General features: G+C 44.5%; 4 protein-coding genes across 7 annotated transcripts; 3 read left to right on the plus strand and 1 right to left on the minus strand.

Moving 5' to 3' along the window:
- Positions 1-1,061: 1,061 nt before the first annotated feature.
- mmp20b (matrix metallopeptidase 20b (enamelysin)) lies at positions 1,062-5,729 on the plus strand. The gene is made up of 11 exons (XM_086125740.1): positions 1,062-1,116; positions 1,232-1,320; positions 1,901-2,142; positions 2,393-2,541; positions 3,321-3,449; positions 3,540-3,713; positions 3,780-3,897; positions 3,973-4,106; positions 4,189-4,345; positions 4,678-4,781; positions 5,629-5,729. Exons 1-11 carry the CDS (start codon positions 1,062-1,064, stop codon positions 5,727-5,729), a joined length of 1,452 nt encoding a protein of 483 aa, XP_085981866.1.
- A 1,066-nt stretch (positions 5,730-6,795) lies between these two features.
- On the plus strand, positions 6,796-11,096 carry LOC147196978 (macrophage metalloelastase-like). Its single transcript, XM_086125194.1, has 11 exons — positions 6,796-7,000; positions 7,381-7,497; positions 7,613-7,740; positions 8,522-8,670; positions 8,746-8,871; positions 8,984-9,145; positions 9,247-9,430; positions 9,499-9,629; positions 9,704-9,869; positions 10,682-10,785; positions 10,925-11,096. Exons 1-11 carry the CDS (start codon positions 6,884-6,886, stop codon positions 11,026-11,028), a joined length of 1,488 nt encoding a protein of 495 aa, XP_085981320.1. The 5' UTR covers positions 6,796-6,883; the 3' UTR covers positions 11,029-11,096.
- Positions 11,097-11,927: 831 nt separating this feature from the next.
- Positions 11,928-16,742, plus strand: tbrg1 (transforming growth factor beta regulator 1). 2 transcript variants are annotated; one of them, XM_086125188.1, is made up of 15 exons: positions 11,928-12,199; positions 12,336-12,454; positions 13,100-13,157; positions 13,241-13,323; positions 13,438-13,474; positions 13,622-13,684; positions 13,961-14,242; positions 14,434-14,504; positions 14,641-14,873; positions 14,947-15,083; positions 15,159-15,305; positions 15,439-15,536; positions 15,701-15,811; positions 15,903-16,042; positions 16,414-16,742. In XM_086125188.1, exons 2-15 carry the CDS (start codon positions 12,336-12,338, stop codon positions 16,491-16,493), a joined length of 1,659 nt encoding a protein of 552 aa, XP_085981314.1. In that variant the 5' UTR covers positions 11,928-12,199; the 3' UTR covers positions 16,494-16,742. The 2 variants fall into 2 exon arrangements, with proteins under 2 accessions (XP_085981314.1, XP_085981315.1); XM_086125189.1 differs by having other exon boundaries at positions 16,419-16,742.
- siae (sialic acid acetylesterase) lies at positions 16,643-22,444 on the minus strand. 3 transcript variants are annotated; one of them, XM_086125192.1, is made up of 10 exons: positions 22,211-22,444; positions 21,175-21,367; positions 20,744-20,898; positions 20,504-20,642; positions 20,263-20,434; positions 20,056-20,141; positions 19,860-19,993; positions 18,735-18,904; positions 17,474-17,660; positions 16,643-17,119 (listed from the first exon to the last, which is right to left on the minus strand). In XM_086125192.1, the coding sequence occupies exons 2-10, from the start codon at positions 21,335-21,337 to the stop codon at positions 16,856-16,858; spliced, it is 1,470 nt and encodes a 489-aa protein (XP_085981318.1). In that variant the 5' UTR covers positions 21,338-21,367; positions 22,211-22,444; the 3' UTR covers positions 16,643-16,855. The 3 variants fall into 3 exon arrangements, with proteins under 3 accessions (XP_085981318.1, XP_085981316.1, XP_085981317.1); XM_086125190.1 differs by having other exon boundaries at positions 21,175-21,342; positions 22,211-22,443; XM_086125191.1 differs by having other exon boundaries at positions 18,735-18,889; positions 21,175-21,342; positions 22,211-22,442.
- Between the last annotated feature and the right edge of the window lie 941 nt (positions 22,445-23,385).

Here is a 23,385-nt window from a genome sequence, read left to right on the forward strand (position 1 = left end):
CGCCGAACATTACTTTACCGCATCTTCTGTGCTCCAACCGTGAAACCAGAATGACAGAAATTCCTCCTAAAGGAATGCAGGGCTCAAGATGCCCCGCAAGAAGAATGTTAAGTCCACAATAACCCATCAACCTTGATTGTGGACTGAAATTTGGAAGGCACCGCCCAAGTCAGCCTGGAAAAAAAAAATCACCCCCAATGTCATCTCTTTCGTGAGATCAGGCTCAGACTAAAATGGGATTATTTGGGGAGAACCTCCTGAATGTGTGGGAGTCATCCAGGCCAGTGTGGTGCGGAAGATTCCTGCACGTGCACATTAATGCAAATAAAAGGCCGTATGTGAAGCAGTGTTCGGTTTCTCTGCTCCCCCAATGTGGAAACGACTTCCTGAACACTCGCGAAATGCTCAAAACTGTCAGTACATTTGAATCTGGCCTGAAAACGTTATTGGTTCCAAAATATGATTTCCTGTTTTCACCTTTTTGCTTTTATTTTGTAAATTTAACTCGATATTTTCTACATTTGTTCATTTTCATTCTTTTCTGCTTTTATGTCATTGTTTTGATAACATGTACTTGTTGTATATTTTGATGCATTTTTATGCTTTAGAAAACATTTATATCTGAATTTTGGGGGGCTTGGAACGGATTAGGGCATTTACATGGAAAACACGTCTCTACTCAACAAAATTTTCGAGTTCAGAAATTTCTTCCAGGACCAATTAATGTCGTAAGTAGAGATACCCCCGTATGCATTTAAAAAAAAAAATAATTTGGACAGATTTAGTACCAGATTTTTTAATCTTTTGGTGCAGGTGTCACAATGTGTCCTGTCCATGATTTATATTGACCCCAAAAGAATGTCATAAATATGCAAAAAAACACATTTTCATTGCTTGTTGATAAATACTGAGAGTCGCATTTTTTTTCCAGGTCAAAATGTGCCGTTAAGTGTGTATTTACATCAGACATCAATAACTATCTCCATTTGACACTGTTGCGTGAGCAACCACGTCATCAAAGAAAGCGACATGATGTGCTCCCATATCGAAATGGTTTAAATATGGTGCTTGTCCTCTCCTTGGCTCCTTGCCCTGCCAACTCCTCCCTTGTTGCAAGTAAGATCTGAGAGAGGGAGAAGAGTTTAAAAGCCTCATTAAGCACAAGTGGCATCTCTGTGTGCTCCAATGAACATCATGGTGCTTTCCATCTGGCTCTTGCTCTCATTCACAGTCGCCCCGGGTCTGGCGGCACCCACGTCCACGCCGAAGGGAGCCGCCTCTCCTTCCCCTACTGCGCACGCTGACTTGAAAACGGCCACAGTAAGTGGAGTCAAGATTCATGTGACAGGACGGCATGGGATTTAGCCTGAAACGGCAATGGCATGGCCTGTGTTTTTATGAAATGTCAATCAAGGGACATAGGAGAGGTATGTAAGTACAGATTGCTCAAAATTCTTTTTTCCAAACGTTGGCAAATTCTTTAACCATTAATTCTTTTCATGCAGCCCCAGGAGAACATTTGTTTCAAACTCATGACTGCCTGTTTTTTTTTTTTTTTTGGTGTGGCCTCATTAAAGGTCACTTATTACGATCACCTGTGGTATTTTTTTTTTAAGGATACCACGACAAAATTTGAGCAACTCCAAAAAAAATAATCAGGAATAGTTTCCTACGGTACAAAGCGTGACCCGACTTTGTCGATAAAAACAGGCGGCCCGGTCGTCGAGTGGTTAGTGCGTCAACCTCACAGTGCAAACGTGCACGGTTCGATTTCAGCTCTGGTCTCCTTGTGTGGAGTTTGCATGTTCTCCCCGTGTCTGCGTGGGTTTTCTTCGGGTACTCTGCACAGTGTAGATGGGCACTGTGAGTGAAACAAAGTTTTGATGCACACATACTGTAGGAATACCTTAAGCGCTACTACGAGTTGCAAGAAGAGCCCCTGGAAGGCCGGAAGCACAGCGGCCTCTCCTTTGCGTCCAAGCTGAAAGAGATGCAGACCTTCTTCAGGCTCAACGCAACAGGAAATCTAGATCGGGACACCATGCAGGTCATGAAGAGGCCTCGCTGCGGCAATCCAGATTCCGAAGAGTCCAGCGGTCATATCCGAGGCGCACGAAGGCACAAGAAGGTCATCACGTACACGTGAGAAGAGATTCCTTTTGTTGAGACAGTAGAAGATCATTTGACTTTTGATGGGCTCAATGCCTTAATATGACGGATCGTCTCCAGCGCACTTGTGATCCTCGTGACGACAATTTCGATGAATGGTGCACAACTGAAATGATCAAAAGGGAAATGCTTCAAAAGGACTGAATTCCGCAAAGCCGCCGACTAAGTTTGTGACGCGACTTTGCTCTGACGGTCATGCAATCAAGATTTTGTCATGTTTCAGTATTGGCAGGTATACCAAAGACATGCCTCGCAGCACCGTCGACTCCCTGCTCAAGTCCGCTCTCGGCGTCTGGGCCAGAGCCAGCGGTCTGACATTTGTCCGCTCGCACGCCCGCCCCGCCGACATCACGGTGGAGTTTGTCACCCAGGGTGGGTTTTGTTTGAGCTTTCAAACACGTCTAACCCAAAGAGCACTTTTGTTGTTCACCGACTGCACTTTAGATGAGACAAACTGAAAACAGTGATTGTCTCTTCAAGTGAAACGAATGTTATCTCTGCATGGAAAAAGTGATGTGAGTGATATTGTCTTTGATTGTTTGGCATGATGCATTTTTGGGAGGGGTGACACATACCAGGCAAGAAGCCAAGCCATTTTTCTGCAAATGCAAGGGATGGTTTTCTTTTCAGTTCCAAAACAGATGGACTGCCAAACAAAATTACATGCCGCTTTGTTTTGCGCTCTTGTTTGAGTTGGTCGAATTCTAACGTCATCCTGCATCAACGGGGGATGTAACCCGTTTGAGCAAAATGATTTTCTTGGGTTTAACTGACTAATCGTTCCGGCGGCCTGGTGGTCGTCTGGTTAGCGCCTCGGCCTCACAGTGCAGAGATGCATGGTTCGATTCCGGCAGTTTGCATGTTCTCCCGCGCGCCTGCGTGGGTTTTCTTCGGGGACTCCAGTTTCCTCCCACATTCCCAAAACTTGCCTGGCATGTTAAAGGAGCATTCTAAATTGTCCGTAGATGTGAGTGTGAATGGTTCTTCGTCAATGTGGATAAGCGGATCAGAAAACGGATAGATGGATGGATATATCTTTTGGGATCGCAGTCCTGGACCTTTTCTGACACTTGTACCTTGGTGGGTCTCTGCACTCGATATCGACTCTTACCTAGATGTTGTATATTTGTGTTCTGGATGACAAAATGAAGAACATGGTGATTCATATCCATTTGATGGACCCGGTGGCTCGTTGGCTCACGCTTTTGGTCCAGGACAGGACGTCGCGAGAGAAATGCACTTTGACGATGATGAACGTTGGACAGCAACAGGCACATCTGGTTGGTTCTCTCATTTCATGCTCAAAAAGGCAATGGCTGCTTTTATCTTCAAACACGACAATCCGTTCCGTGTTGTGCTTTTCTGGGCAGGATCGAATCTTTTGGTGGTGGCTGCACATGAAGTAGGCCACACGTTGGGTCTAAAGCACTCAAGGAACCCTGCATCTCTCATGCACCCCAACTACAAAGTCGTTCCTTCAGGGTCCAACCTCCTCTCCAGAGAAGATGTCAGCGATCTCGTCGCACTTCACCGTAAACTCATCTGTTCGTTTCAGAAACATTGCCGATCCTCAATCCCGGTTCTCAAAGGTACGCTCGTGTTTGTGTCAGATCGGCGAGACCATCTTTCAGGGCTGTTCACTCGAATCATACGAAAGAGATGCGCTCCAGATGTGACATTCGATGCCGTCTCCACACTCGGGGATGCCACCATCTTCTTCAAAGACAGGTGCGGTGATGATTTTGACCGGGCGCTTTTTTTCTTTACGACGATCCTTAAACTGAGCCCATCGCTCCCATGTAGATATCTTTGGATGAAACACAATAAGGAGAACGATATCAAAGAAGGTCCAATCAGCAACTTTATGCCTAAGATCGAAACCAGAATTGACGCGGCCTTCTGGGTGCCGCGCAGGTCCACCGCTTACCTCATTCACGGTGACGCATTTTTACAAGTACGGCAGAATGAAAGGGTTTCATTGCGGCTTTTATATGAATTTCATCCCATATTTTGTGACAGAATCAATGTTCTGGACGGTGAAAGGTTCTGTCGTCAAAGGAAAGCCCAGAGCTCTGTGCTACTTTGGCTTTCCCGCCTGGGTGCAGGACGTCGATGCTGCTGTGCACATCGCCACGACGGGACGCACCCTCTTCTTCATGCATGACATTTATTGGAGGTATAACATACACACGAGGCTGCATCGTTTGTTCATTTGAGGTGAGCATTTAAGGTGCGTGCTGCGGAGAGACAGACGTCATCATTTTTTTTTTTGTGTGTACAATTTAAAACGGGATTTTTCTGCAGGCATCTAATTGGGCGGCAAGGTGAAAAGGTTACTTGCTGCATTGTTTTTACAAAAAATGTGTTGAGGGACACGAAAATAGAACGGGTTGAAATGAAAGGAAAGGGCAAGAACTGGTTGCAGCGCGTGACATTACGCATGACGCAACCTCAAAGGTCTCAGATTCGTTGTCGGAGTCAGCACTTATTTTTTCTCATTTGATGCAGCTTCAATGAAAACAGAAGAGTGATGGACTTTGGCTACCCGAAGTACATCAGCGAGGACTTTCCTGGACTCAACTCAACAATCAATGCCGCCATTCACAAAGACGGTGAGCCATAGTTATGATCACCCGCAGTAAACATGAACTTTTATGATGTCACGTTGGAAGGTTCCGCTTTAGTTGGCCTCGACACCAAAAGTGCCGTTCACATCACGCATTTGCAATCGCTTGGGGCACACTCGGTTGTGCCCCATAGTCCAAGAAACAAACTGTGTATATAACCCCACCGGGCTGTTTGGATGACAAACTAGAGGCTGACTCTGCCAATCCACTTAACTCATTCACTCCCAAAGACGTTTTTAAACGTCTTTTCAGACTTGGTCTAGAATGAGTTAAAAGACAGTTGATAAAAATTGTAATTCTGTCTTCCTTTTATTGAGACACTTTGATACTGCACTCGGTGGCCCAGTGGTTGAGTGGTTAGAATGTCGATTTCACAGTGCGGAGGTTCGATTTCAGCACCTTCCTGTGTGGAGTTTGCATGTTCTCCCCATGCCTGTGTGGGTTTTCTCCGGGTACTCCAGTTTCCTCCCACATTCCAAAAACATGCACAGCAGACTGATTGATCACTCTAAATTGTCCGTAGGTGTGAGCGCGGATGGTTGTTCGTTTCAGTGTGCCCTACGATTGGCTGGCAACTGGTTCAGGGTGTCCGCCCCCCGCCTACTGCCCGAAGACAGCTGGGATAGGCTCCAGCCTGCCCCGCCGCCCTTGTGAGCGATCTGCAATAAATATCAAATATTCATTAGAAAGAAAGAAAAACTGTAATCTGCTGGCTTTGAAGGGGACGCCCATCGTTGTCAGTATGATCACCAACTCAAAACCAGATTTAAAAACCATCACGTCAGTAGTTTTGTTCTTTTAGAGATGTGATTCCCCCTTGCCCCGTTCCTAGGTTTCATCTATTTCTTTGTTGGACCACAAGTGTACAAGTACGACTACGCCAACAAGCGCATCGCTGGAGTTGAGAGGGCAAATTCCTGGCTGGGCTGTTGATGCTCAGCAGTGAACCGGTTGTCATCATCAGAATTCGGATCACATGAGAAACACTCTCGACTTCATTACCAGCGAGATATCGCTAGTCGAAATAAAGGATTTCTATTTAAACCTGAGAATGTGTCTGCTTTGGGTCCGGATGGGGGGGGAGTACCATATTCTTCACTCCGATGGATATCATATGCAGCGTCTCGATTTGATCTTCTAAATTGCTCAACATCACTTTCCCCATCAGTGCTGTTTAAGACCGAGGAACATGACTGACCATATTTAGCTGGTCGGGTCATGAGCGCGATGCAAGGCTCTTTTGGGCTTACCGGCATGACATGGCAGAATGTTCAAAACCGAGGCCACGTACTGCAGTCGGGTCTTAATTATAACCTGAAGCAAGCGGTGGTCCAATTCAGGCTGAGCGAGTTGGCGTGTCTCGTGGTATGTTCTTTCTGTTCTTTTGTGACATCTCAAAATGCCGTGACACGGTGGAGCTCTTCCAGACCGTTCACAGAGCTTTGGCAGGAAAGTCGCGTTGGCTTCCATGCAAGACAACAGCTGCGCCAAAGGGACAATGGGAACACTTGACAATGCCTTCGGGAGACACTTTTATTGCTGCAACCTCATTACTATGTACATACTGCAGTCTGGATTTATATTTGTACCCTCTAAAAATGGTAATCATATACACAGAGCACTCACTTCTTCAATTTCTCACCGCCAGAATTCAGAGGTCCAAATAACGCAATGTCATGCTGGACTCCACTCCAAAGTGCCAAAGCAGGTGGAGCTGGACTGTGTTTTGTGTTTGTCAAGGTTATCATAAAGGTGAAGAGAATTCTGTCCACAACAAAAATATGGCAGCGCTTCTTTGTGACAAATTGACTCACCTGCCAATTTTTCAACACTTTCATGGCACTGTCAGCTCAGATTCCACTGTATGTTTATTAACGATTTGATTGAGGTTTTGGAGAGCATCGTATTTCCACAACTTTGGTATATTGAGCAATTGTTATTGATTCTGTGTTACTGAGTAATGATAGCGGGCACCAACTCCACCGTTTGCACCGTGGGTTTGTCGAAATGTGACTAACAAGAGCGGTACAGGGGGCACTCCGGACTCTGGGAGTCTTAGTGGAAAGAAGAGTTGAAAGAGGAGAATCATGACGCTGCGATCGGCTTTGCGGACGCTGTTGCTGGTTGTGGGTTTTTGGGCAGTGAGCCATGCAGCACCGACCCTCGCGCCGACCGTTTCGCCAGAGGAAAACGACCTGGCTGAGGTAAAATACAACCGCGTAGACATAAACTCCCTCATCTAGGAGCTGCGAGGAATACGCAGGTGAAGACAAGAGTCTTTTCATATTTTTAAAATATTCCACTGTCCTTAATTTCCTTCACAGGATGAAGTACAGTGCAACCTTTCATTTTGGACATTTTTTGTAGGACAATGGCGAATGTCAAATTTGGTCCGATTTAGGAACATTTTCCATACATGGGACTAAAAATAATTGTGAAAAATAAGTTAACCACTATTCATTAAAAAAAAAAAAAAAAAAAAAAAAACTTCCACCGTCTATTCTTAACACTCCTTGTTGAGTTTGGCCTGTCTAATGTAATACGTCACACTTCAACGCCTTCAATATGTTTTGCTTTGCATTAGAAATATATCTCTCAGTTTTACGACGATGTCGGCACCAGAAACACTACAAGGAGAATCCTTGTTCGGAGAAATTTTAGCGAAGATCTGGAATCCATGCAGGCTTTCTTCGGCTTGGAGGTAAAAACCACAAAAGACGCAATGCCGCCGGAACGGATTCATTGGTGAAAGGTTGGGGCATAAAACATTTTGTCACTCAAACATTTGCTCATCATATATGAATATGGGCTAACAGGTGACGGGGGTGTTGAACAAGGAGACGGTGGAGGTCATGAAAGCTCCCAGGTGTGGTGTGTCTGACCTCAGCCCTTATGTACACTTTGCTGGGAGACCCAAATGGAACAAGAGGCTAATAACTTACAGGTAAAGTGGGAAGATGTGACATTGATGGAATTGGATCCTCTCATTGAACTTTCAAGCGTGTGGATTGTGTGGTGGGAGCATAAATAGACTCGCTGAAGTCCAGATCAATGCGCACAAAGTACTGGAACTGCAAGATCTCCACTTGCAGATGATGTCAAGTTGGCTGCTGTGGAGTGGGCATTTGGAGACCGCCTTGCACACACGATCGTGCATCCATGTGTGACAAACACTCACTCACTCCACACACACAAACACGATAGTTAAGCCGAGGCCAGGGGGGTTGCTTTTGAAAATATATGAAATACAATATGAATTACAATGCGTTCACTGTATTGATTTCTACAATGATTCGGAGAGTCCAGTGCTGTTGTCATTCTTTGTACTTCTGAATGAAATATGATGACAGCCACCATGGATGCATTACACCACCTGCGCCACAACTTAGACCTGGTTTCAGCTCAAGTCGAACGTTTTCTATACTTTCTGTCAGGTGTGCTGGGGGTGTGTACGTGAAAATGCCCTTGGTCTGCCCAGAATGACGCAAAGCGGTCAACCAAATTCCCCAACTTCATGTAATAAAAACATAACCCTGGCACAAAAATCAAGATATGCCGCGGTTTATAACAGGCGCACGTGTGCTGTCTCTCAAAACAGAGCACTAGATCGGAATTTGCTCCCTGGGTTCAAATGCATGTGACAGAATAAATATAAATTATTAGAATGATTTACTTATTCATTTGTTTGTTGCAGTCCGGTGAATGTTTCCATATGATTTGAGCAGGATCACTCGGTACACACCAGATGTGAGCCAGAGACAGGTGGATGCGACTATTGGCCAAGCCTTCCAGCTCTACAGTGACGTCATCCCACTAGACTTTAAGCAGATCTACAGTGGCACCGCAGACATCATGATTCTTTTTCAGGGTGGATGTAAGTCCATATCGAAGAAATGGGAGCTACCCACGTGTACAAGTACTTTTGTGATCCTCTTTGTTTTTCCTGTAGATCACGGGGACTTTTATCCTTTCGACGGAGCGGGTGGAGTCTTGGCTCACGCAAATTCTCCTGGAAGGCAGCAGGGAGGGGACACACACTTTGATGACGATGAACAATGGACGCTGACTCAAAGAGGTGCCTGGTATTTCGCGATGGCATATTGAAGTGGAGGGCAGAACGGAGTCGCTGTGTGCATTGGGCTAAGCTAACTCGGTTTGCCCTGACTTGTTGTGCTCGCTGAGTTCAGGTGTAAATCTGTTGCTGGTGGCCGCGCATGAGTTTGGCCACGCTTTGGGATTGGACCATTCCAGAGACAGGCGTGCACTGATGTTCCCCACTTACCAATATGTCAACACCAACGGCTACAGGTTGCCAGATGATGACAGGCGAGGTGTTCAAGCACTCTACGGTGAGATCAAGTTCATTAAATGTTGCCATGTATTGAGCGCTTTTGCAGCAAGACCAATCTTATGAAGCCCTGTTCCGCGTCTGTCGCTCTCCATCTCTCAGGTAGCCGCTCACAAGAGCCGACAAAAGCCCCCAAACCCAATCCACCACCTGAACCAGAGCCAGAGGGTCCGACCGAAGACCCGGAAGACACTCTTCCAAACCCTCGTGATGAGCAGTGCAGCAGAGATTTGATGTTTGATGCCGCCACATCCATCAGAGGAGATTTGTTCTTCTTCAAAAACGGGTACCTTTATTTCATTCTGTTTATGCGGGATCAGAGTACGTCATCGTTACGTTTGTGTACCTCCAAAGATACTACTGGAGGAAGAGTTCCCTTTTCCAAGGAATCCGTTTCACTAAAGTAAGCACAAAATGGTCGCGGATCAACACCGTTGATGCTGCATATGAGGTCCCGAGCAAAGATGCCGTTTATCTCTTTGAAGGTAAAGATCATCTAAATGTGCTTGCATTGTAATTATGTTCATCAACATTACGCCTTCCGCCGCTTTCTCTCCAGGTAATCAGTTTTGGGGCATAAGGGCTTATGCAAAGACATTACTACCAGGCTATCCAAAGTCACTGACTGCCCTGGGCCTGCCCTCCACCGTCACTAAGGTGGATGCAGCCGTCTACGTGCCAACGACTGGAAGAACGCTGCTATTCGTCAACCGACAGTATTGGAGGTGAGTACGTTTGATTTTGACGTAAATTATTTTGTACGGTATACTGTATGTACATCACTTGTATATTGATTTTTTTTTGGTGCTTATAGCGATTGTTTTTTTTTTTTAAACAATATTCATACTTATTGTAATGCTCTCAAATATGGGACCAGAGACCCACAGTTGCAGATTCGATTTTCATCTGTTTATTTTCCATTCATCCATTATCTGATTTGCTTGGTCAAGGATGTGCTGGAGCCTATTCCAGCAGACTTTGGGCAGTAAGTGGGGTACACCCTGAACTGGTTGCCAGCTCATCCCGGGGCCCACGTAGACGACGAACACCAACCATTCACACTCACAATCACGCCTCAGAACAATTTAGAGTAACCAAATAAACGTACCGTGCAGGTTTTTTGGAGCTGTTTATTGTTCGAGAAGTAAAATGCAAATACAATGGGCACACTCACACAGGAAGGTCCGGCACAACTCGCGCGCTGACATTCACATGCAGACCCACATTTGACACATCACACCATACTTCCCTCAGGCCTCACCTCTTCAAGTCACATACACATGCGATCTCACAGACAATCCGTACATGTTTTATTTGCATTTTATGACTCCGGGGGGGCCGAGTCGCATGACATAGACTGGACCGAAACCATGAGATTACAATAGAAGAACTTTCTTTCAACAGCTCTGTCCAAGCCATTATGAAAGTAGATGACCACAAAGCACTTGTGGCGTCAGGTTGCAACATCTCGATAGTTTTGACACAACTGTTTATTCTTGAAAAGGCATTCCACTGCTGTCTCCTTGCTCTCCCACAGCTACGATGAGGTCAGAAACCAAATGGATTTGGGATACCCACGAGACACGGCGAGAGACTTTCGTGGCATCGGCTCCAAAGTTGATGCAGTTTTTTCCAATTATGGTGAGAAACACAATTTTCCGTTTTTTTCCCCAAGTCAGGGGATTGCCATGACTGCATTTAAAACACGATTTGCACTTTTTGTTCAAATGTTATGTTAGCCAAATATAAGTTGCGTGAAACGATTTCTTCTTTCTGTTAGGGCACCTTTATTTCTCAGTGGGCCCAAGACAGATAGAGTACTATCTGCCACAACGGAGAGTGATGCGAGTGCTGCTAAACTATAGCTGGCTCAATTGTTACTAAGAGTGACAGCACAGTATGATTTTTTTTTTCTTGTTAGGAAATTGCGCAATAAATGATCTTCTCCATGACTGCTTCTGCTTCTTTTTTTCAAACAGGAAACATCACCACAATGTACTGTAACTTTACAATATTTTTAGTAGCACTTATATTCTGATAACAAAAAAGGTACACCACAGATGTCAGCATTTTATTTTTATGTTCCAATTGTAACAAATCTCTGTAATCTGCTTTGTTCACTTCACACGAGAGCAACCACTAAAGGACCGCAGCAGATGACATATTGTGTAACAACAAATTTGGGGGGTGGATAATACTTGTTCCAAATTAAAACCCTTTTGGAATTTTATGTACTTACATTTTAGAAAGACATGCACAGTCAGTGCACATGCAACACGAAAAGTACAATTTCCTCTACTGTACCATACATGATGTCAACATGAATTGCGCCTTGATTTGCTCTGGTCGATAGTCTCAGAAAATGAAGCACAAGTAAAGGCCAGAACCTGTTTGTCAAAGAAGATAAAATAATTACTTTTTCATTTACTAAGTCAGCCATGAATACAATATCCTCAAATTAATCCTATCCCATTTTTTGTAAAGGGAGGCTACACAGATTTTTGACGGAACTGTAAACCCTCCTGAGCTCTGGTATCACCATCCCTGGATGACGAGGATAAATATGAGGATGACGTAAACGGACCTTGCACCTTTTAATTTTCAGACTTAAATAAGATATTCATTTTAATCATTTCACTTCAGTAAAGCTTTGAGTTTTCTACATCGAGTCGGATATTGGTTTACAAAGTCAACTGTAAAAAACAAAGTAACGCTGGAGATAGCAGTCGTGTTTCTCACGTCTGTTGTAACAATTTAATTTTCAAAGACGAAGAAGAGCGGTGGCGGAAGCGTCTTGAACTTGCTACACGGAAAACGAATGCTGACAGTCGCCCGTTACACCGAACAATTTTGTAGTTTTTGCTCATATACCGTAAGAGTTGCCAATCCGTTCTCAGACGTTTGCGCTACCGGTTTTTGCGCAAGAGTTTGCTACTCTCGGCAGCTTACCAACGTTAGCCTTTAGCTTATCCGCACGTAAACAATGGACTAAACACGAGCCATACCGAACGCGCACTCCAAAAGTAAACTCAACTGTCACTTCGGTATAAACGAGGTGAGCATTTTTCTGCCTGCATCGACAGCTTTCTAGTTTCTCTTGTGTTGTTCGGCTCAGAGTATCGGTTTCTGTACGTTTTTTGCGCTGTACTTTTAAGATGATTTCTACAACGTGTTGTTGTCTTGCTCACCAGATGGAGTCACTCAACACATTTGAATCAGAGATGGAGGCGGATGGGCAGGGGAGCTATTCTCTATTTCCATCACTGGATAGCATTGCTGGTTTGTCTGGGACGGCTGACACATTGGAAAGGTTTGTTGTCTTTGACATGTACCCACGGGCCACAACATTAGGTACACTTGTACAGTAACGATCTTTCTTTCAGCAAGTGAGTTTTATTTAAAAAGGCCAAGTGTGAAGTAAACTTTGTCAACCATCTTTTGAGTAATATGTAGGGTTAAAACTATTTTGTTAGTTTTTTTTTTTAAAAACTTTAACGCAACCCACCCAGGTTCATAGTTACACCCATCGCAACATGCTTAACAACGAAAATGCTTTCGTTCGGCAATCACAGGGAGTCAATCATAGCTGTACCTGAAAATAGTTGCCAGCCAGTCGTTTTTGAAAGGCCACATTTTTGATTCCACTTCCATGTGTTTTTTATGCAGAAGTTTTTTCCTATTGTATTCATAAATCAGACCAATCTAAATTCTAATGTTGTTTTCACTGTGTATTTAAATACACCTATTACATAGGATTTTTAGTGCCCCCTGTGTATAAGAGAAGTGATCCTATTAATGAAATCATAACAAGGGAGGCTGTGGGGTTTAAAATCGGGGAATATGGTTAATATTTGTCAACTGCGGGCATGTGAATCCCTTTTGGACTTTTCTGCGATTAACGACTATATAAATACATACATTTGACTTGCCTTGACTGAGCATTTTACCTTGACAGTGAACCGCCCAGTGAAATCGCGGAGAAGCCAAACCTGACCTGGCTCGATGCTGCTCAGGTTCGTGTTGTTCTTTTTATTAGGGGTAATAAACTAAGGTTAATAAACTTTGACGGTTTCTTTATTTTGCACGCTACACCTAGATTGTTTTGGAAGAAGCAGGACATCCCATGCACATAAAGGAGATCAAGCAGAGAATCATCGACCGGGGGCTTGTGCAGTCCAAGTATGGCTAATTACTGCATTTTGTTTTACCACCATATACATCAATTGCTACCTTTAATTACGATTCAGGTTGTTGTATAAATTGCGCATTCTCACACTTTGCTCTGTTGGCCAGTGCAAAGTCAAGTCTGGAAGCCGTCATGTATCGCGAGGTAAGCAAGACTTCACACATGTCGTGTGATATGAAGGTGCAGGCAACCTTCGGGTTGAACTGCACAAGCAAGTTGTTGGTAAACCGAACGCCTGACGCGGCTCGTCCAGCCTGGATGTGTCCGCTTCAGTCTCACGCTATATTTCAGACACAAAAAGGCAGCAGGAGATTCAAGAGGATTGAAAACAGAAACGGAGTCTTTGCAATGCTGGTGAGTTGAACGGGGGCAGAACTGCAATACTGACACGACATTCAAATGTCATCGAATATTGCAAATATTGATGTCATTATTTCAATGCTTTTAGTTCTTTTGTGGAAGATTCTATACTACCGTACACGATAATCCCCAGTCAAAATAATTTTTTGTCACATTCCTTTTGTGTGTGTGTGTTTGTGTGCGCGCACATGGCATCAGTTATTATTTCACCATTCCCATTGTGGTTTGGCACCGCAAGAGCCTCCTGGTGATCGTTGTTTTCTCCCTTAGACAGATGCCGAGCGGCATCAGGCTCTGAAGACCTTCAGCGCTCAGGCCTTCCTTGGCACATCGCAACAGAACATCGTCTCGGCTTCGGGATCCGGGGGAGCCGCCGCCGCCGCCGCAGGCGCCATCGCCGCCGCAGGCGCCATCGCCGCCGCCCCCTTTCCTCCCACCGCCGTTTCCTCGGAGAGCAAAGCAAAGATGAGGAGAGGAGCACGGAAAAAAATGAACGAAAAGTACCGGCTGAAGTACCTTCGACTACGCAAAGCAGCGCGTGCCATGATATTTGTGAGTAGGAAAAGTCTTCGGGAGAATTGTGTTTTTTTTTTTTTTTTTTTTTTTTTTACTTTTATGGTTGAACACAATCAAAAAGGAATACGTGGAAACAGAAAGAAGTCAGTCAGCATCAAAAACAATCTTCACCATCCGTAACTATAAAGAGCCTTTTCTTGTAAGTAACATTTGTCATTGACTTACAGGAAAACGCAGCTTTGCATGATGAAGTTGCCCATTTGGAAGAGAAGTTTTTGAGAGCAAAGGAAGAGCGCCAGTAAGTCAATACACAGAAATGTCTGTCTTAATCATTTTCCCATTTTTATTGTTTCAATGTTCGATCGATGGCCATCTTCAAAATCTGTCGGAAGAGCAGGGCCCAACTTTTGCAAGTCTCTCTTCCAAATGTCCAGATTGTTGCTGTTGCACTACCAGTCTCTGTCGGAGGGAGACTTCCTGCCCACGCCCAGCTCGACCGCTCATCCCGCCGCGCCGCCTCCCGCGACGAGCTGCAGCCCCGGAGGACCGCCCGGCCTGTGCGGGACGCACCTCCTCGCATCTGTGGCGTCGACAGTGGACGAGGGGCAGCTGAAGAAACCCAAGAAGGAACGTAAAGAGCGAGGCAGAGAGAATGGAAAGGATGAGCGTGAGTGCTCTCTTGAAGTGTTCTGGTCACCGCGTCCTTGTCAAAACGTTGACATGACTTCAATTATTTTAAGTTCCAAAGAAGATGACCAAGAAGAGAAAACTGGCTGACGGTTCCCGGAAGCTGGTGCAACCCATCCCACTCGACTCCTGCGGCCGCCCCGTCTTCCCCATCGTGCTGGGAGGCCTAACGCTGTACAGCTTGGGCGAGGTAGGGTGAAGTCACGCTAGACGCCGCGCCGGCCGGCGTGTCCGCTCGAGCAAACCTTTCCCGACTCCTCCCCAGATTATCACGGATCGAATGTTTTTCCACGATGAATGCGCCATCTACCCGGTGGGCTTCTGCAGCACGCGGGTCTTTGCCAGCATGAAAAACCCTGAGCTGCAGTGCCTCTACACCTGCCAAATCAAAGATGGAGGAAGTGGCCCGCAGGTAATCGGAAACACGAAAGCTTGTGCTGGTCGTGCGAAAGGGCAACGCCACTGAGTTTGGAGGTTGCGTCCTTCATATGTATTCATCTTTTGACTTTTGTATTGCATTTTCCTTCCGGTTTGTCACGGCACAGTTTGAGATCGTGCCCGAAGATGATCCCCAGAATGCCATCGTGGCCTCCTCTGCCCTGACTTGCCACTCCAACTTGCTCAAAGCCATCGCGTCAGTCAGGTACGAAACCACGCAATCATTCGAACCAAGAACCTACGAAATACACGCGGACTTGCTTTGAATGCTCTCTGAGATGAAGTCTGGTTTGTTTCATTTTGCTTCCCATAAATTCTCAACTCCAAAAAGGCTTTGACGGTTAACCGTATCACTTTTTTTCTTCTCAGTTCCAAGGCCGTTGCCCCGATCGTGCCATCCGGAGCCGATTTCTTTGGCTTCTCTCATCCCACCGTCCAGAATCTCATCCAGAGTTGTCCTGGAGCTCGGAAGTGTCACAAGTATGTTTCCTATCATTTTTTTGGTTCTCGCATCACGTCTGTGCTTTCAGTTTTGCCGTCTCGATTGATCAAATCTCCTATGTCCTCACAGCTACCGATGGATACGGTTCGAAGTGTGTCGCCCGGGCGATGGCCAGAAACCTCACAGCCTGTCGGAGGATGACGCCTCCATCAACTTTGAGGCCTATCAGCAACACCGGCGCTTTAGCGACAAGCCGGAGCAAATCTCAGGTTTGGTTGCCAATGGTTGATTTGACAGTAAAGGGCCCTCCCATTTTTAACACTTTAGATTAATAACTAATTTATGAAAATAACAGATGCCGTGGGGACTGACTAATTGCATCAATTTGTGAAAAAGTATCAAATTAACCAAATTTGGACATAGGAGGTTTGGGTCCAATGGCACTGATAATATGCATTTCTTTAATTGATTTTTTTTTAGGGGGGGGGAGGTATTGTACTGTACTGCATATTGTCAGCAAAGTGGAACAGTGTGATGTGTTGTATGTATGAGTTCAGTTTGAGTTGCGCAAGCAAAGAGTGGAATGCAGTCAGAATTTCTCAAACACTCTTCGGACTGAATCACGTCGTCTTTCTTTCAGCACAGACACTGCAGCGTTCTAGCACCTCACACCTGACCGCCACATCCGCGAAGCCGTCGACTGCCTACTTCAGCTCCTGACGTTTCTGTGCCTCAAACGGCATCAAAGTTGACACGGACAACAAATGCAGGACACATCTCGTGTCTTTTACACTGTCATCGTCTGCTATTTGGGCCCAAAAACGTCCGCAGTTGTTGACTGTAAATGAAAAGCGGGAGCTCAACATGTATTCAAGATGCTCAAATCTTTTTATTTGTTCAAATTCTATGAATGAGAAACAGTGATATGTCTGCGAAAGTGTTCATTTAAATAAAAACATCTGGCCATCATATAGTCTTGGGAGCAGAGCAATTAGTCAGTGGTTTTCTAAAAATAGCAAGAATTTTATACAAACTACAGTTCATCTCAACAACGAATAATTCATAGAGATTCACAAAAAAAATTATTCCCAAAAAGAATAGTTATTAGCTTGATAGCGATTGAAAATGAAAGGGGGTGCAGGTAATGCAGTGTTTGCGCCGTAAACGGGACATGCTTTAAAATCACACGGCCAGTCTTTCCACGCGTATCGCAGAGCTGCGACTTCAGCCGTGGCTTGACAGACGCCGGCTGCTAGCTGGACGGTGGTGGGAGCCCACCGGATGATGGGAGCTGGAACCCAGAGGGACTTGGGCCCACATGGACTCTGTGACTGCGAGCAGCAGATCTTGGGAGGAGGGGGGGGGGGGGGGGATATATCTTAGAGATAATTCACTTGAGCTAATTTATCAAAATACCGATACAGTGAACACACACACATGTCATGATGAGCAACAGTCATAACGGCCCTTAACTCATTCACTCCCAAAGACATTTTTAAGCGTCTTTTCAGACTTGGTCCAGAATTGGTTGGTACTGAATGAGTTAACATGAACGAAACAGAAAAATAAAGTAGATACAAGAGTTTGTGAAAAGAAAATCATTGCCCGGGCACCAGACTTGGGATTCACTTGCTTGAAGCTGTTACAGGTTTTACAAGGAGCAAGGTCAGTACAAGCCGCCCACTGTCGGTGCTTATTACCTCAAAGACGTCTTCAGATGACTTGACAGCGACAGCTTGATCGTAGGTGATGTTGACATGCATCACAGTGGACAGGATTTGTTTCGGGAAAGGGCCAAGGAAGGCCACATCCTTCTCGTTGTAGGCCACCGCTCGTGCTCCAAGTGTCAGTCTGTATGCTACGTCCTGCTTGTCACGAGGGTGGATGCTGCACATATACACAGTCATGTCACGTCACGTCACCCGTGGAGGAGACAGTTCGGTGGGTTCAGTTTATGTTTCAAAAAAGGTCATTTGGAGCATAAAAAAGGGTCGGGAGGCGCAGGAGCTGTGCTATGTTTGGATATACTGTGAACATTGATACAAACAGATTAATGTTCCAAGTCGACCGGTATTTATTTTTGTCGGACAGTTCAACAAGTGGAACTGAACGCAACACTGAGTGAACTATTCCATGAGTGTTAAGACATTGGAATATGACATGCATGAAGGAAACCAGAATCTTTTTCATATCAAAACGAGGAAGCAATTTAGCCTTTTGGAAATGATTATGGTCTGAGAAGCGGTCAATACATTTTCCAGATGCGTACAGATACTTCTTTGTTGCTCCTTTATAGCCGCTAACCAAGCTTTCTGTGTTGTATACCTCTGGTACAGCAATGATGTTGTCCCACAATTTTCCCACCAATTTGTTTGGTGCTTTCTACCGCCTTTATTACCGATTTGTCTTACTGTTTATTGTGCATGTTAAATTGCTCCATGTACAGCACTTTTTATGCAGCGATGGCTGTTTCAAAGTGCTCTATAAATACTCTTGACTTGACTTGATACCATTTTTTTCACCACCACCCTGTGTGTCTGTCTGGTTGTGCTACTTGCTGCATGACATAGAGGAGCAACTCGACGTGCTTACTTGTGTGAGTGGTAGCTATGTTGAGTATTCAAGTTAAAAAAAGTACTGTACAAGCATATCCAAATCGCGGTCAATCAAATGAGGGTCACGCACGTCACTATCTCTGATTCGCCGAGACAATCGTGCAACCTCGGATTTTATTTTTTTCACTTGCACCATTGTGAATTCAGGGTGCGCGGGCACCCGAGAGCCCCGCGTGAGGCTGAAATTCCAAGAATTTGGGCCATTTAAAATTAAACGGGGTGTCTTCAAATGAACAATTCTCCAAAAAAATAATTTGATTAATTTGACCATTTATTCGTCATCAATTCATCATCGCTTGTCTAGTTCACACTTTGTAAGTCACTTAGAAGTATATCGTTTTCTTACTTGCCATACGGTGAGGTCTCATCTGGTAAATCCAAAGCCACGGCCATGAAGGTCCTTTGCAGACGAGAGTTGGGAACAAAGCCTTTGTCGGCTGTCTGGTGCCAGCGGATGTTTGGAAAGCCATCATCCTTGGAGCCTTTTATGTTGGTGGACAGCTGCATCGGGGGGAACTTGATTTTTTTTTCGAAAAGGCACTTGAAAAGATTTGGACAATGGTGCATCTGGCCAAAGAAAACTGCTCACTGGTGAAAGACTAAAAATAATAGGCTCTAACCAACAAGTGTTTTGATCAACAAATATTATGTCAGTTATTTTGGGGATGAATTGATGAATCGGATTTCAAAAGTACCCGCTTTCATTTGCATCTTGATTTAAAAACTGGACATCATTTCAAAATGACAGGTAAAAAAAAAAAAAAAAAAACACAAGCAAATTATGTTTCAGGTACTGGTTTGGCCCAAAAATGTTGACCGTTGCTTTCCAGTGTAAAAGCAGACCTTTGCGCAAGTTGTTTTTATTCAAAGTCAAGATAACCAGTCTGCGTTCATGGAGGACTACGGAAATCTCAGAATATTTACTGTTTCGTTCCAAGGATTTGGACAATGTTGAACAGGTCTCTAAACCAGCGGCCCCCCAACCTTTTTTTGCCCCACGGACCAGTTTAATGTCAGACAATATTTTCAGGGACCGACCTTTAAGGCTTGATGGATAAATACAACAAAATAATATGAAAAAACCTGCATGAAAACTGTGATATTTTGGTAACATAATAGTAAACACAAATCACGACGTCCTATCTGGCCGCAATGCTCTGTGGTCACTATGGTAACATTTAAACGTGCCTTCAAAATAAGATACACCATTTTAGCGGTAACCTATCACGTGACCGAGAAGCGCGCCATCAAGAGTGACATACTGTCGACGGATGTAATAGAGGATTCGGTAATTTTTTAGAGTCCGAAATAAATAAAACGGAAGCAATATAATTGATTTATTCTTTCCGTGCGACCCGATACCTAATGACTCACGGACCGGTACCGGTGTGCAGCCCAGGGGTTGGGGACCACTGCTCTAAACGATTAATCGTTGCATTTCTAAAGAACAAAACATTGCTCATAAAAATACCTGGACAAATCCAAAGGGAAAGTCCATAGCAGTTTGCCCGCCTGAGCCCAGGTGAAATGCCATCCTCCAATCATCAATCATGGCAGGGAAAGAGCAGTTGTAATTGTTTTGATGATAATTAGTATTTCTTTCACCTAAAAAAAACAAAAACAGTGAGGCATTTCTATCTATAATAGGTTCTGATTGTGCACATTACCTTGGTACCACAGAGCTCCTTTGAGTGTCATGTTAAGCAGTGGGTGGATCATCGCATTCCACAGGACAGAGTTGTCAGTTGGCGAGCTGAGGACAAAGATTTTGAGAAGGTTTTAGAGCAATGGTCCCCCCCAGCCTTTATTCTGCCACAGACTGGCAACCATCTGTCAAATGGGTGGGCGCTGATGGACCTTCTTTGTAGACCTACCGGTACTTTTTATTCTGGTCCAGTCCACATTGCTGAAGCGCTCTTGAAGATGACCAGGCTTCGACGGGCGTGCCCCCCCAACAGGACTCCACCAGTCCTATCGGGTACTTCAGTTTCTCGTACATGTAACGTCCAAAGAGCCAACACACGGCAGAGAACTGCGACACGCAACCTGGAAACACGCTGCCTTCTCAAAAGCAGTCGTTGGATCATAAGACGGAGAAACAAACCACTTGCTTACTTGCTGTCGGGACAGACCATGGAAGCGTCACTCCAATCAGATCGGTCAGCTCAGTGTCACTCGTATTCAAGGCAACCATAAAAGGCCTCACGTGAGGATACTTGGATGCGAGAGAGAGTTCCTCAGATGCATTGAAAATCTACCGGGTTAAAAAAATAAAATAAATAAAATTAAATTAATCCAAATTTAAAATCTCTTGACCAGTCAGTCATGTATGGATTTTCTATGCGTTTTGCTGACCTGAGATGTTTTAAAGTACATGTTGCTCTGGCCACCACAAAGCCAAATGTCGCCGAACAGGACATCCGTCAGAGTGGCTGAACTGTTCTGAAGAGTTGCAGTCACATTGTAGGGACCCCCAGCCTCGATGGGGTCCAGGGTGACTCGCCAGATGCCTGCACAGACAGCAAAATTTGTGAATAATTTTAACCGGATTTTTCCAAGAAAAACTGGGGTTCGGCTCCAAATATAAAACCATTTACAAGGATCTGCAAATACATGAATCCGCAGGTGCCAAACCATGAGTTTGCGGGGTCCTCTGTACTTTGTTGTCACCCATAGTATCAAGCGACTTGCACATAGCATTTTTACGCATCTTTCACGATCAGGTTTGACCTCTCCTTTTTTCCATCTTCTTTTCAATCACGCTCAACAGCAACGGCTACATTTACCGTTCTCCACAGTGACTGGTGAGCTGTTGTATTTCAGTGGTCCCGACAAGTAGACTGTGACTTGGGCACCTTCAGGGTTGCCATAACCCCACAGAATCGCTCTCTCCGGAGACTTTTGCAGCACCATGTGGTTGCCATAGTAGGAGGCAAAGCCAAAGGACATCACATCTTGGCACACAGACACACGTGTTCTCTTGAATGAAAGTTTTACATGTTAATCTATACAACCTTGGCACATACTATATATAAACTCAGTGACTCTTCACTATTATTACTGTACATGGGTTGGAAAAAAAAAAGAATGTAAATGAGAATTGTTCAAATAACAGTGGGCCTTATCGTAATGTAAACGGTAGTTAGCATACATGTAGCAGTCAAAAGAAACAGCCGTTGTTGCGATATTGTAGGCGTGTTCTCGCATTTACGACAGTGACTGAAACTATTTAATAATATCTAATTAATAATAGTATCCCAGTTTCGACAGCGATACGTCAAAAGATGTGTCAAATGGCGACAATTCTCATAAAGTGTCAAAGTGATCATCATTCCAAATAGAAAGAGCTGCACATCCGTTTTTAAACATGCCATTTTGTTTTAATAATAATGCTACAGAGAAAAAAATGGTAATTTGTGATGTGTTGCGTTGATTATTTTACTTTGTTAACTGTTTTGTGAAGCGCTATGTTACAGCTGCTGCTGTTGTGAAAGCGCTATGTAAAATAGCATGTATTGTATTGTATGTGCAACCGAAAATAACGTTTTTTTAGAGTGCAGTTGTCATGTTCCCTTTTACTTTTTGCTTGGGTTCGCAAAATGCGATGCGCAAAATGGGATGACACGAGGCACCCAACTCCTAGGAGTGGATTCAGCAAAAAACACTCATGAACGCACGTACTGAGTGCAAAGTGCGGATTCACTCGTAAATTAACTTGGGCGAACTACGAGACGACCACCACCAACAAGTTAACCTCGCTCATCTTCAACGCGATTCACTTGAACGACGAAGACCCGAAACGGAAAAGGTGGTTTTACTCACCGCGGCGTTGAAAGAAAGCTAAAACCAGAAGAACCAACGCATAAAAGAGCAAAAACGATGCCATAAGTAGGTAAGCCCACAACAGAAATACGAGTTTAGGAAAATATCTCGACACTCTTGTTCATGATTCGTTCCAACTTCTTCTGACGGTCCACAATGGAAAACGTTGACATGCGATTAAAAGCGATAGCGACAGACAAAGATGATTTACATGTACTTCCTTTTACAAGTAAAATGCGCCTACCCCCTTGGTCCGGGACCAGCTGGCACAGGTGGAGGCGGAGTCAAAGTACGTCCATAGGGGATGCTCAAAATGCCGTTCGACGAAATTGGGATTACAGCTCCTGTATTGTCAAAAGTTTAGATGGACTTGATGGACGCTGTTCTAATTTCTTCGCCTTTCACTTAGTTTGCATGGAAATACCATAAAGGTAAAGTTGAAAGTCTGCAGGTAAAAACATCGTTTTTATTTTAGAAGATGGCTATTCAATCCAACTCTGCCCTTGGAAAGTCTGTTGCAATGAGGACTGGATAAATTGAGGGAACTCAGGCTGGGATTCAATGAGATAATAAATGACACTCGGCCGGATGACTCTTCCATTAACTTCAATAACTCATTTAGCTTACAGCTATAATGATTTAAAACATGGATGTACTGTACCTGCATCTTAAATGGATCATACCACATATGATGTGGATGACAAATCATATGTGGTACTCTCCTGAGTATGTGATTGTCTGCTCCATGAACTGACACTGACGCTTGACCGCATTTCCTTCGTACAGTAGCTGCAAAGCTATGCCTTTGACAGTGCAGTGATAAAAGTAACATTGCAATCATTTATGTCACCTCCAAATGTGTTGATTTATTTATCACGCCCCTCCAGACAACATAGAACAAACGTGACAGTGCATTTCAATGTCATCACTTCAGTTCAGAAAGCCGGTGCGAATTAAATAGGAGAAATAGGATTGGAAAATAGCGACGGGCTCCTCGAGTGATCAGTGGAATGGGCTCTGGGCCGTTCCATCAAATTTTGCAGCTAATTTAATGCGCTGCGGTGACAGATGCAGATATGTTTGTGGCGCCACGCGTGAACCAGGATTTATGGCCGCTGTCGAGACCCTCGTAAGTCCTTCGATGCAACATCCGTCATGTGATGAATCTCTCGAAT

The sequence above is a fragment of the Hippocampus guttulatus genome, chromosome 12 (assembly GCF_054856545.1).
Source record: "Hippocampus guttulatus isolate MCC_2025c chromosome 12, RoL_Hgut_1.0, whole genome shotgun sequence".
Classification (NCBI taxonomy): Eukaryota; Metazoa; Chordata; class Actinopteri; order Syngnathiformes; family Syngnathidae; genus Hippocampus; species Hippocampus guttulatus.

Excerpts from the sequence above, each read along its gene's own strand:
- siae (XM_086125190.1), bottom strand. The coding sequence starts at position 22,274 with ATGGCATCGTTTTTGCTCTTTTATGCGTTGGTTCTTCTGGTTTTAGCT. Across the intron at positions 20,435-20,503 it reads ATGGTCTGTCCCGACAGCAA|GTTGCGTGTCGCAGTTCTCT; the intron begins GTAAGCAAGTGG and ends GCGTGTTTCCAG. Across the intron at positions 18,905-19,859 it reads TTCCCTTTGGATTTGTCCAG|TTCCCCCCGATGCAGCTGTC; the intron begins GTATTTTTATGA and ends AAAAAAATCAAG.
- LOC147196978 (XM_086125194.1), top strand. The coding sequence starts at position 6,884 with ATGACGCTGCGATCGGCTTTGCGGACGCTGTTGCTGGTTGTGGGTTTT. Across the intron at positions 7,001-7,380 it reads AGGAAAACGACCTGGCTGAG|AAATATATCTCTCAGTTTTA; the intron begins GTAAAATACAAC and ends GCTTTGCATTAG. Across the intron at positions 9,630-9,703 it reads TGCCGTTTATCTCTTTGAAG|GTAATCAGTTTTGGGGCATA; the intron begins GTAAAGATCATC and ends CTTTCTCTCCAG.
- mmp20b (XM_086125740.1), top strand. The coding sequence starts at position 1,062 with ATGGTGCTTGTCCTCTCCTTGGCTCCTTGCCCTGCCAACTCCTCCCTT. Across the intron at positions 3,450-3,539 it reads GACAGCAACAGGCACATCTG|GATCGAATCTTTTGGTGGTG; the intron begins GTTGGTTCTCTC and ends TTTTCTGGGCAG. Across the intron at positions 4,346-4,677 it reads ATGCATGACATTTATTGGAG|CTTCAATGAAAACAGAAGAG; the intron begins GTATAACATACA and ends CATTTGATGCAG.
- tbrg1 (XM_086125188.1), top strand. The coding sequence starts at position 12,336 with ATGGAGTCACTCAACACATTTGAATCAGAGATGGAGGCGGATGGGCAG. Across the intron at positions 12,455-13,099 it reads ACGGCTGACACATTGGAAAG|TGAACCGCCCAGTGAAATCG; the intron begins GTTTGTTGTCTT and ends TTACCTTGACAG. Across the intron at positions 13,158-13,240 it reads CCTGGCTCGATGCTGCTCAG|ATTGTTTTGGAAGAAGCAGG; the intron begins GTTCGTGTTGTT and ends CGCTACACCTAG.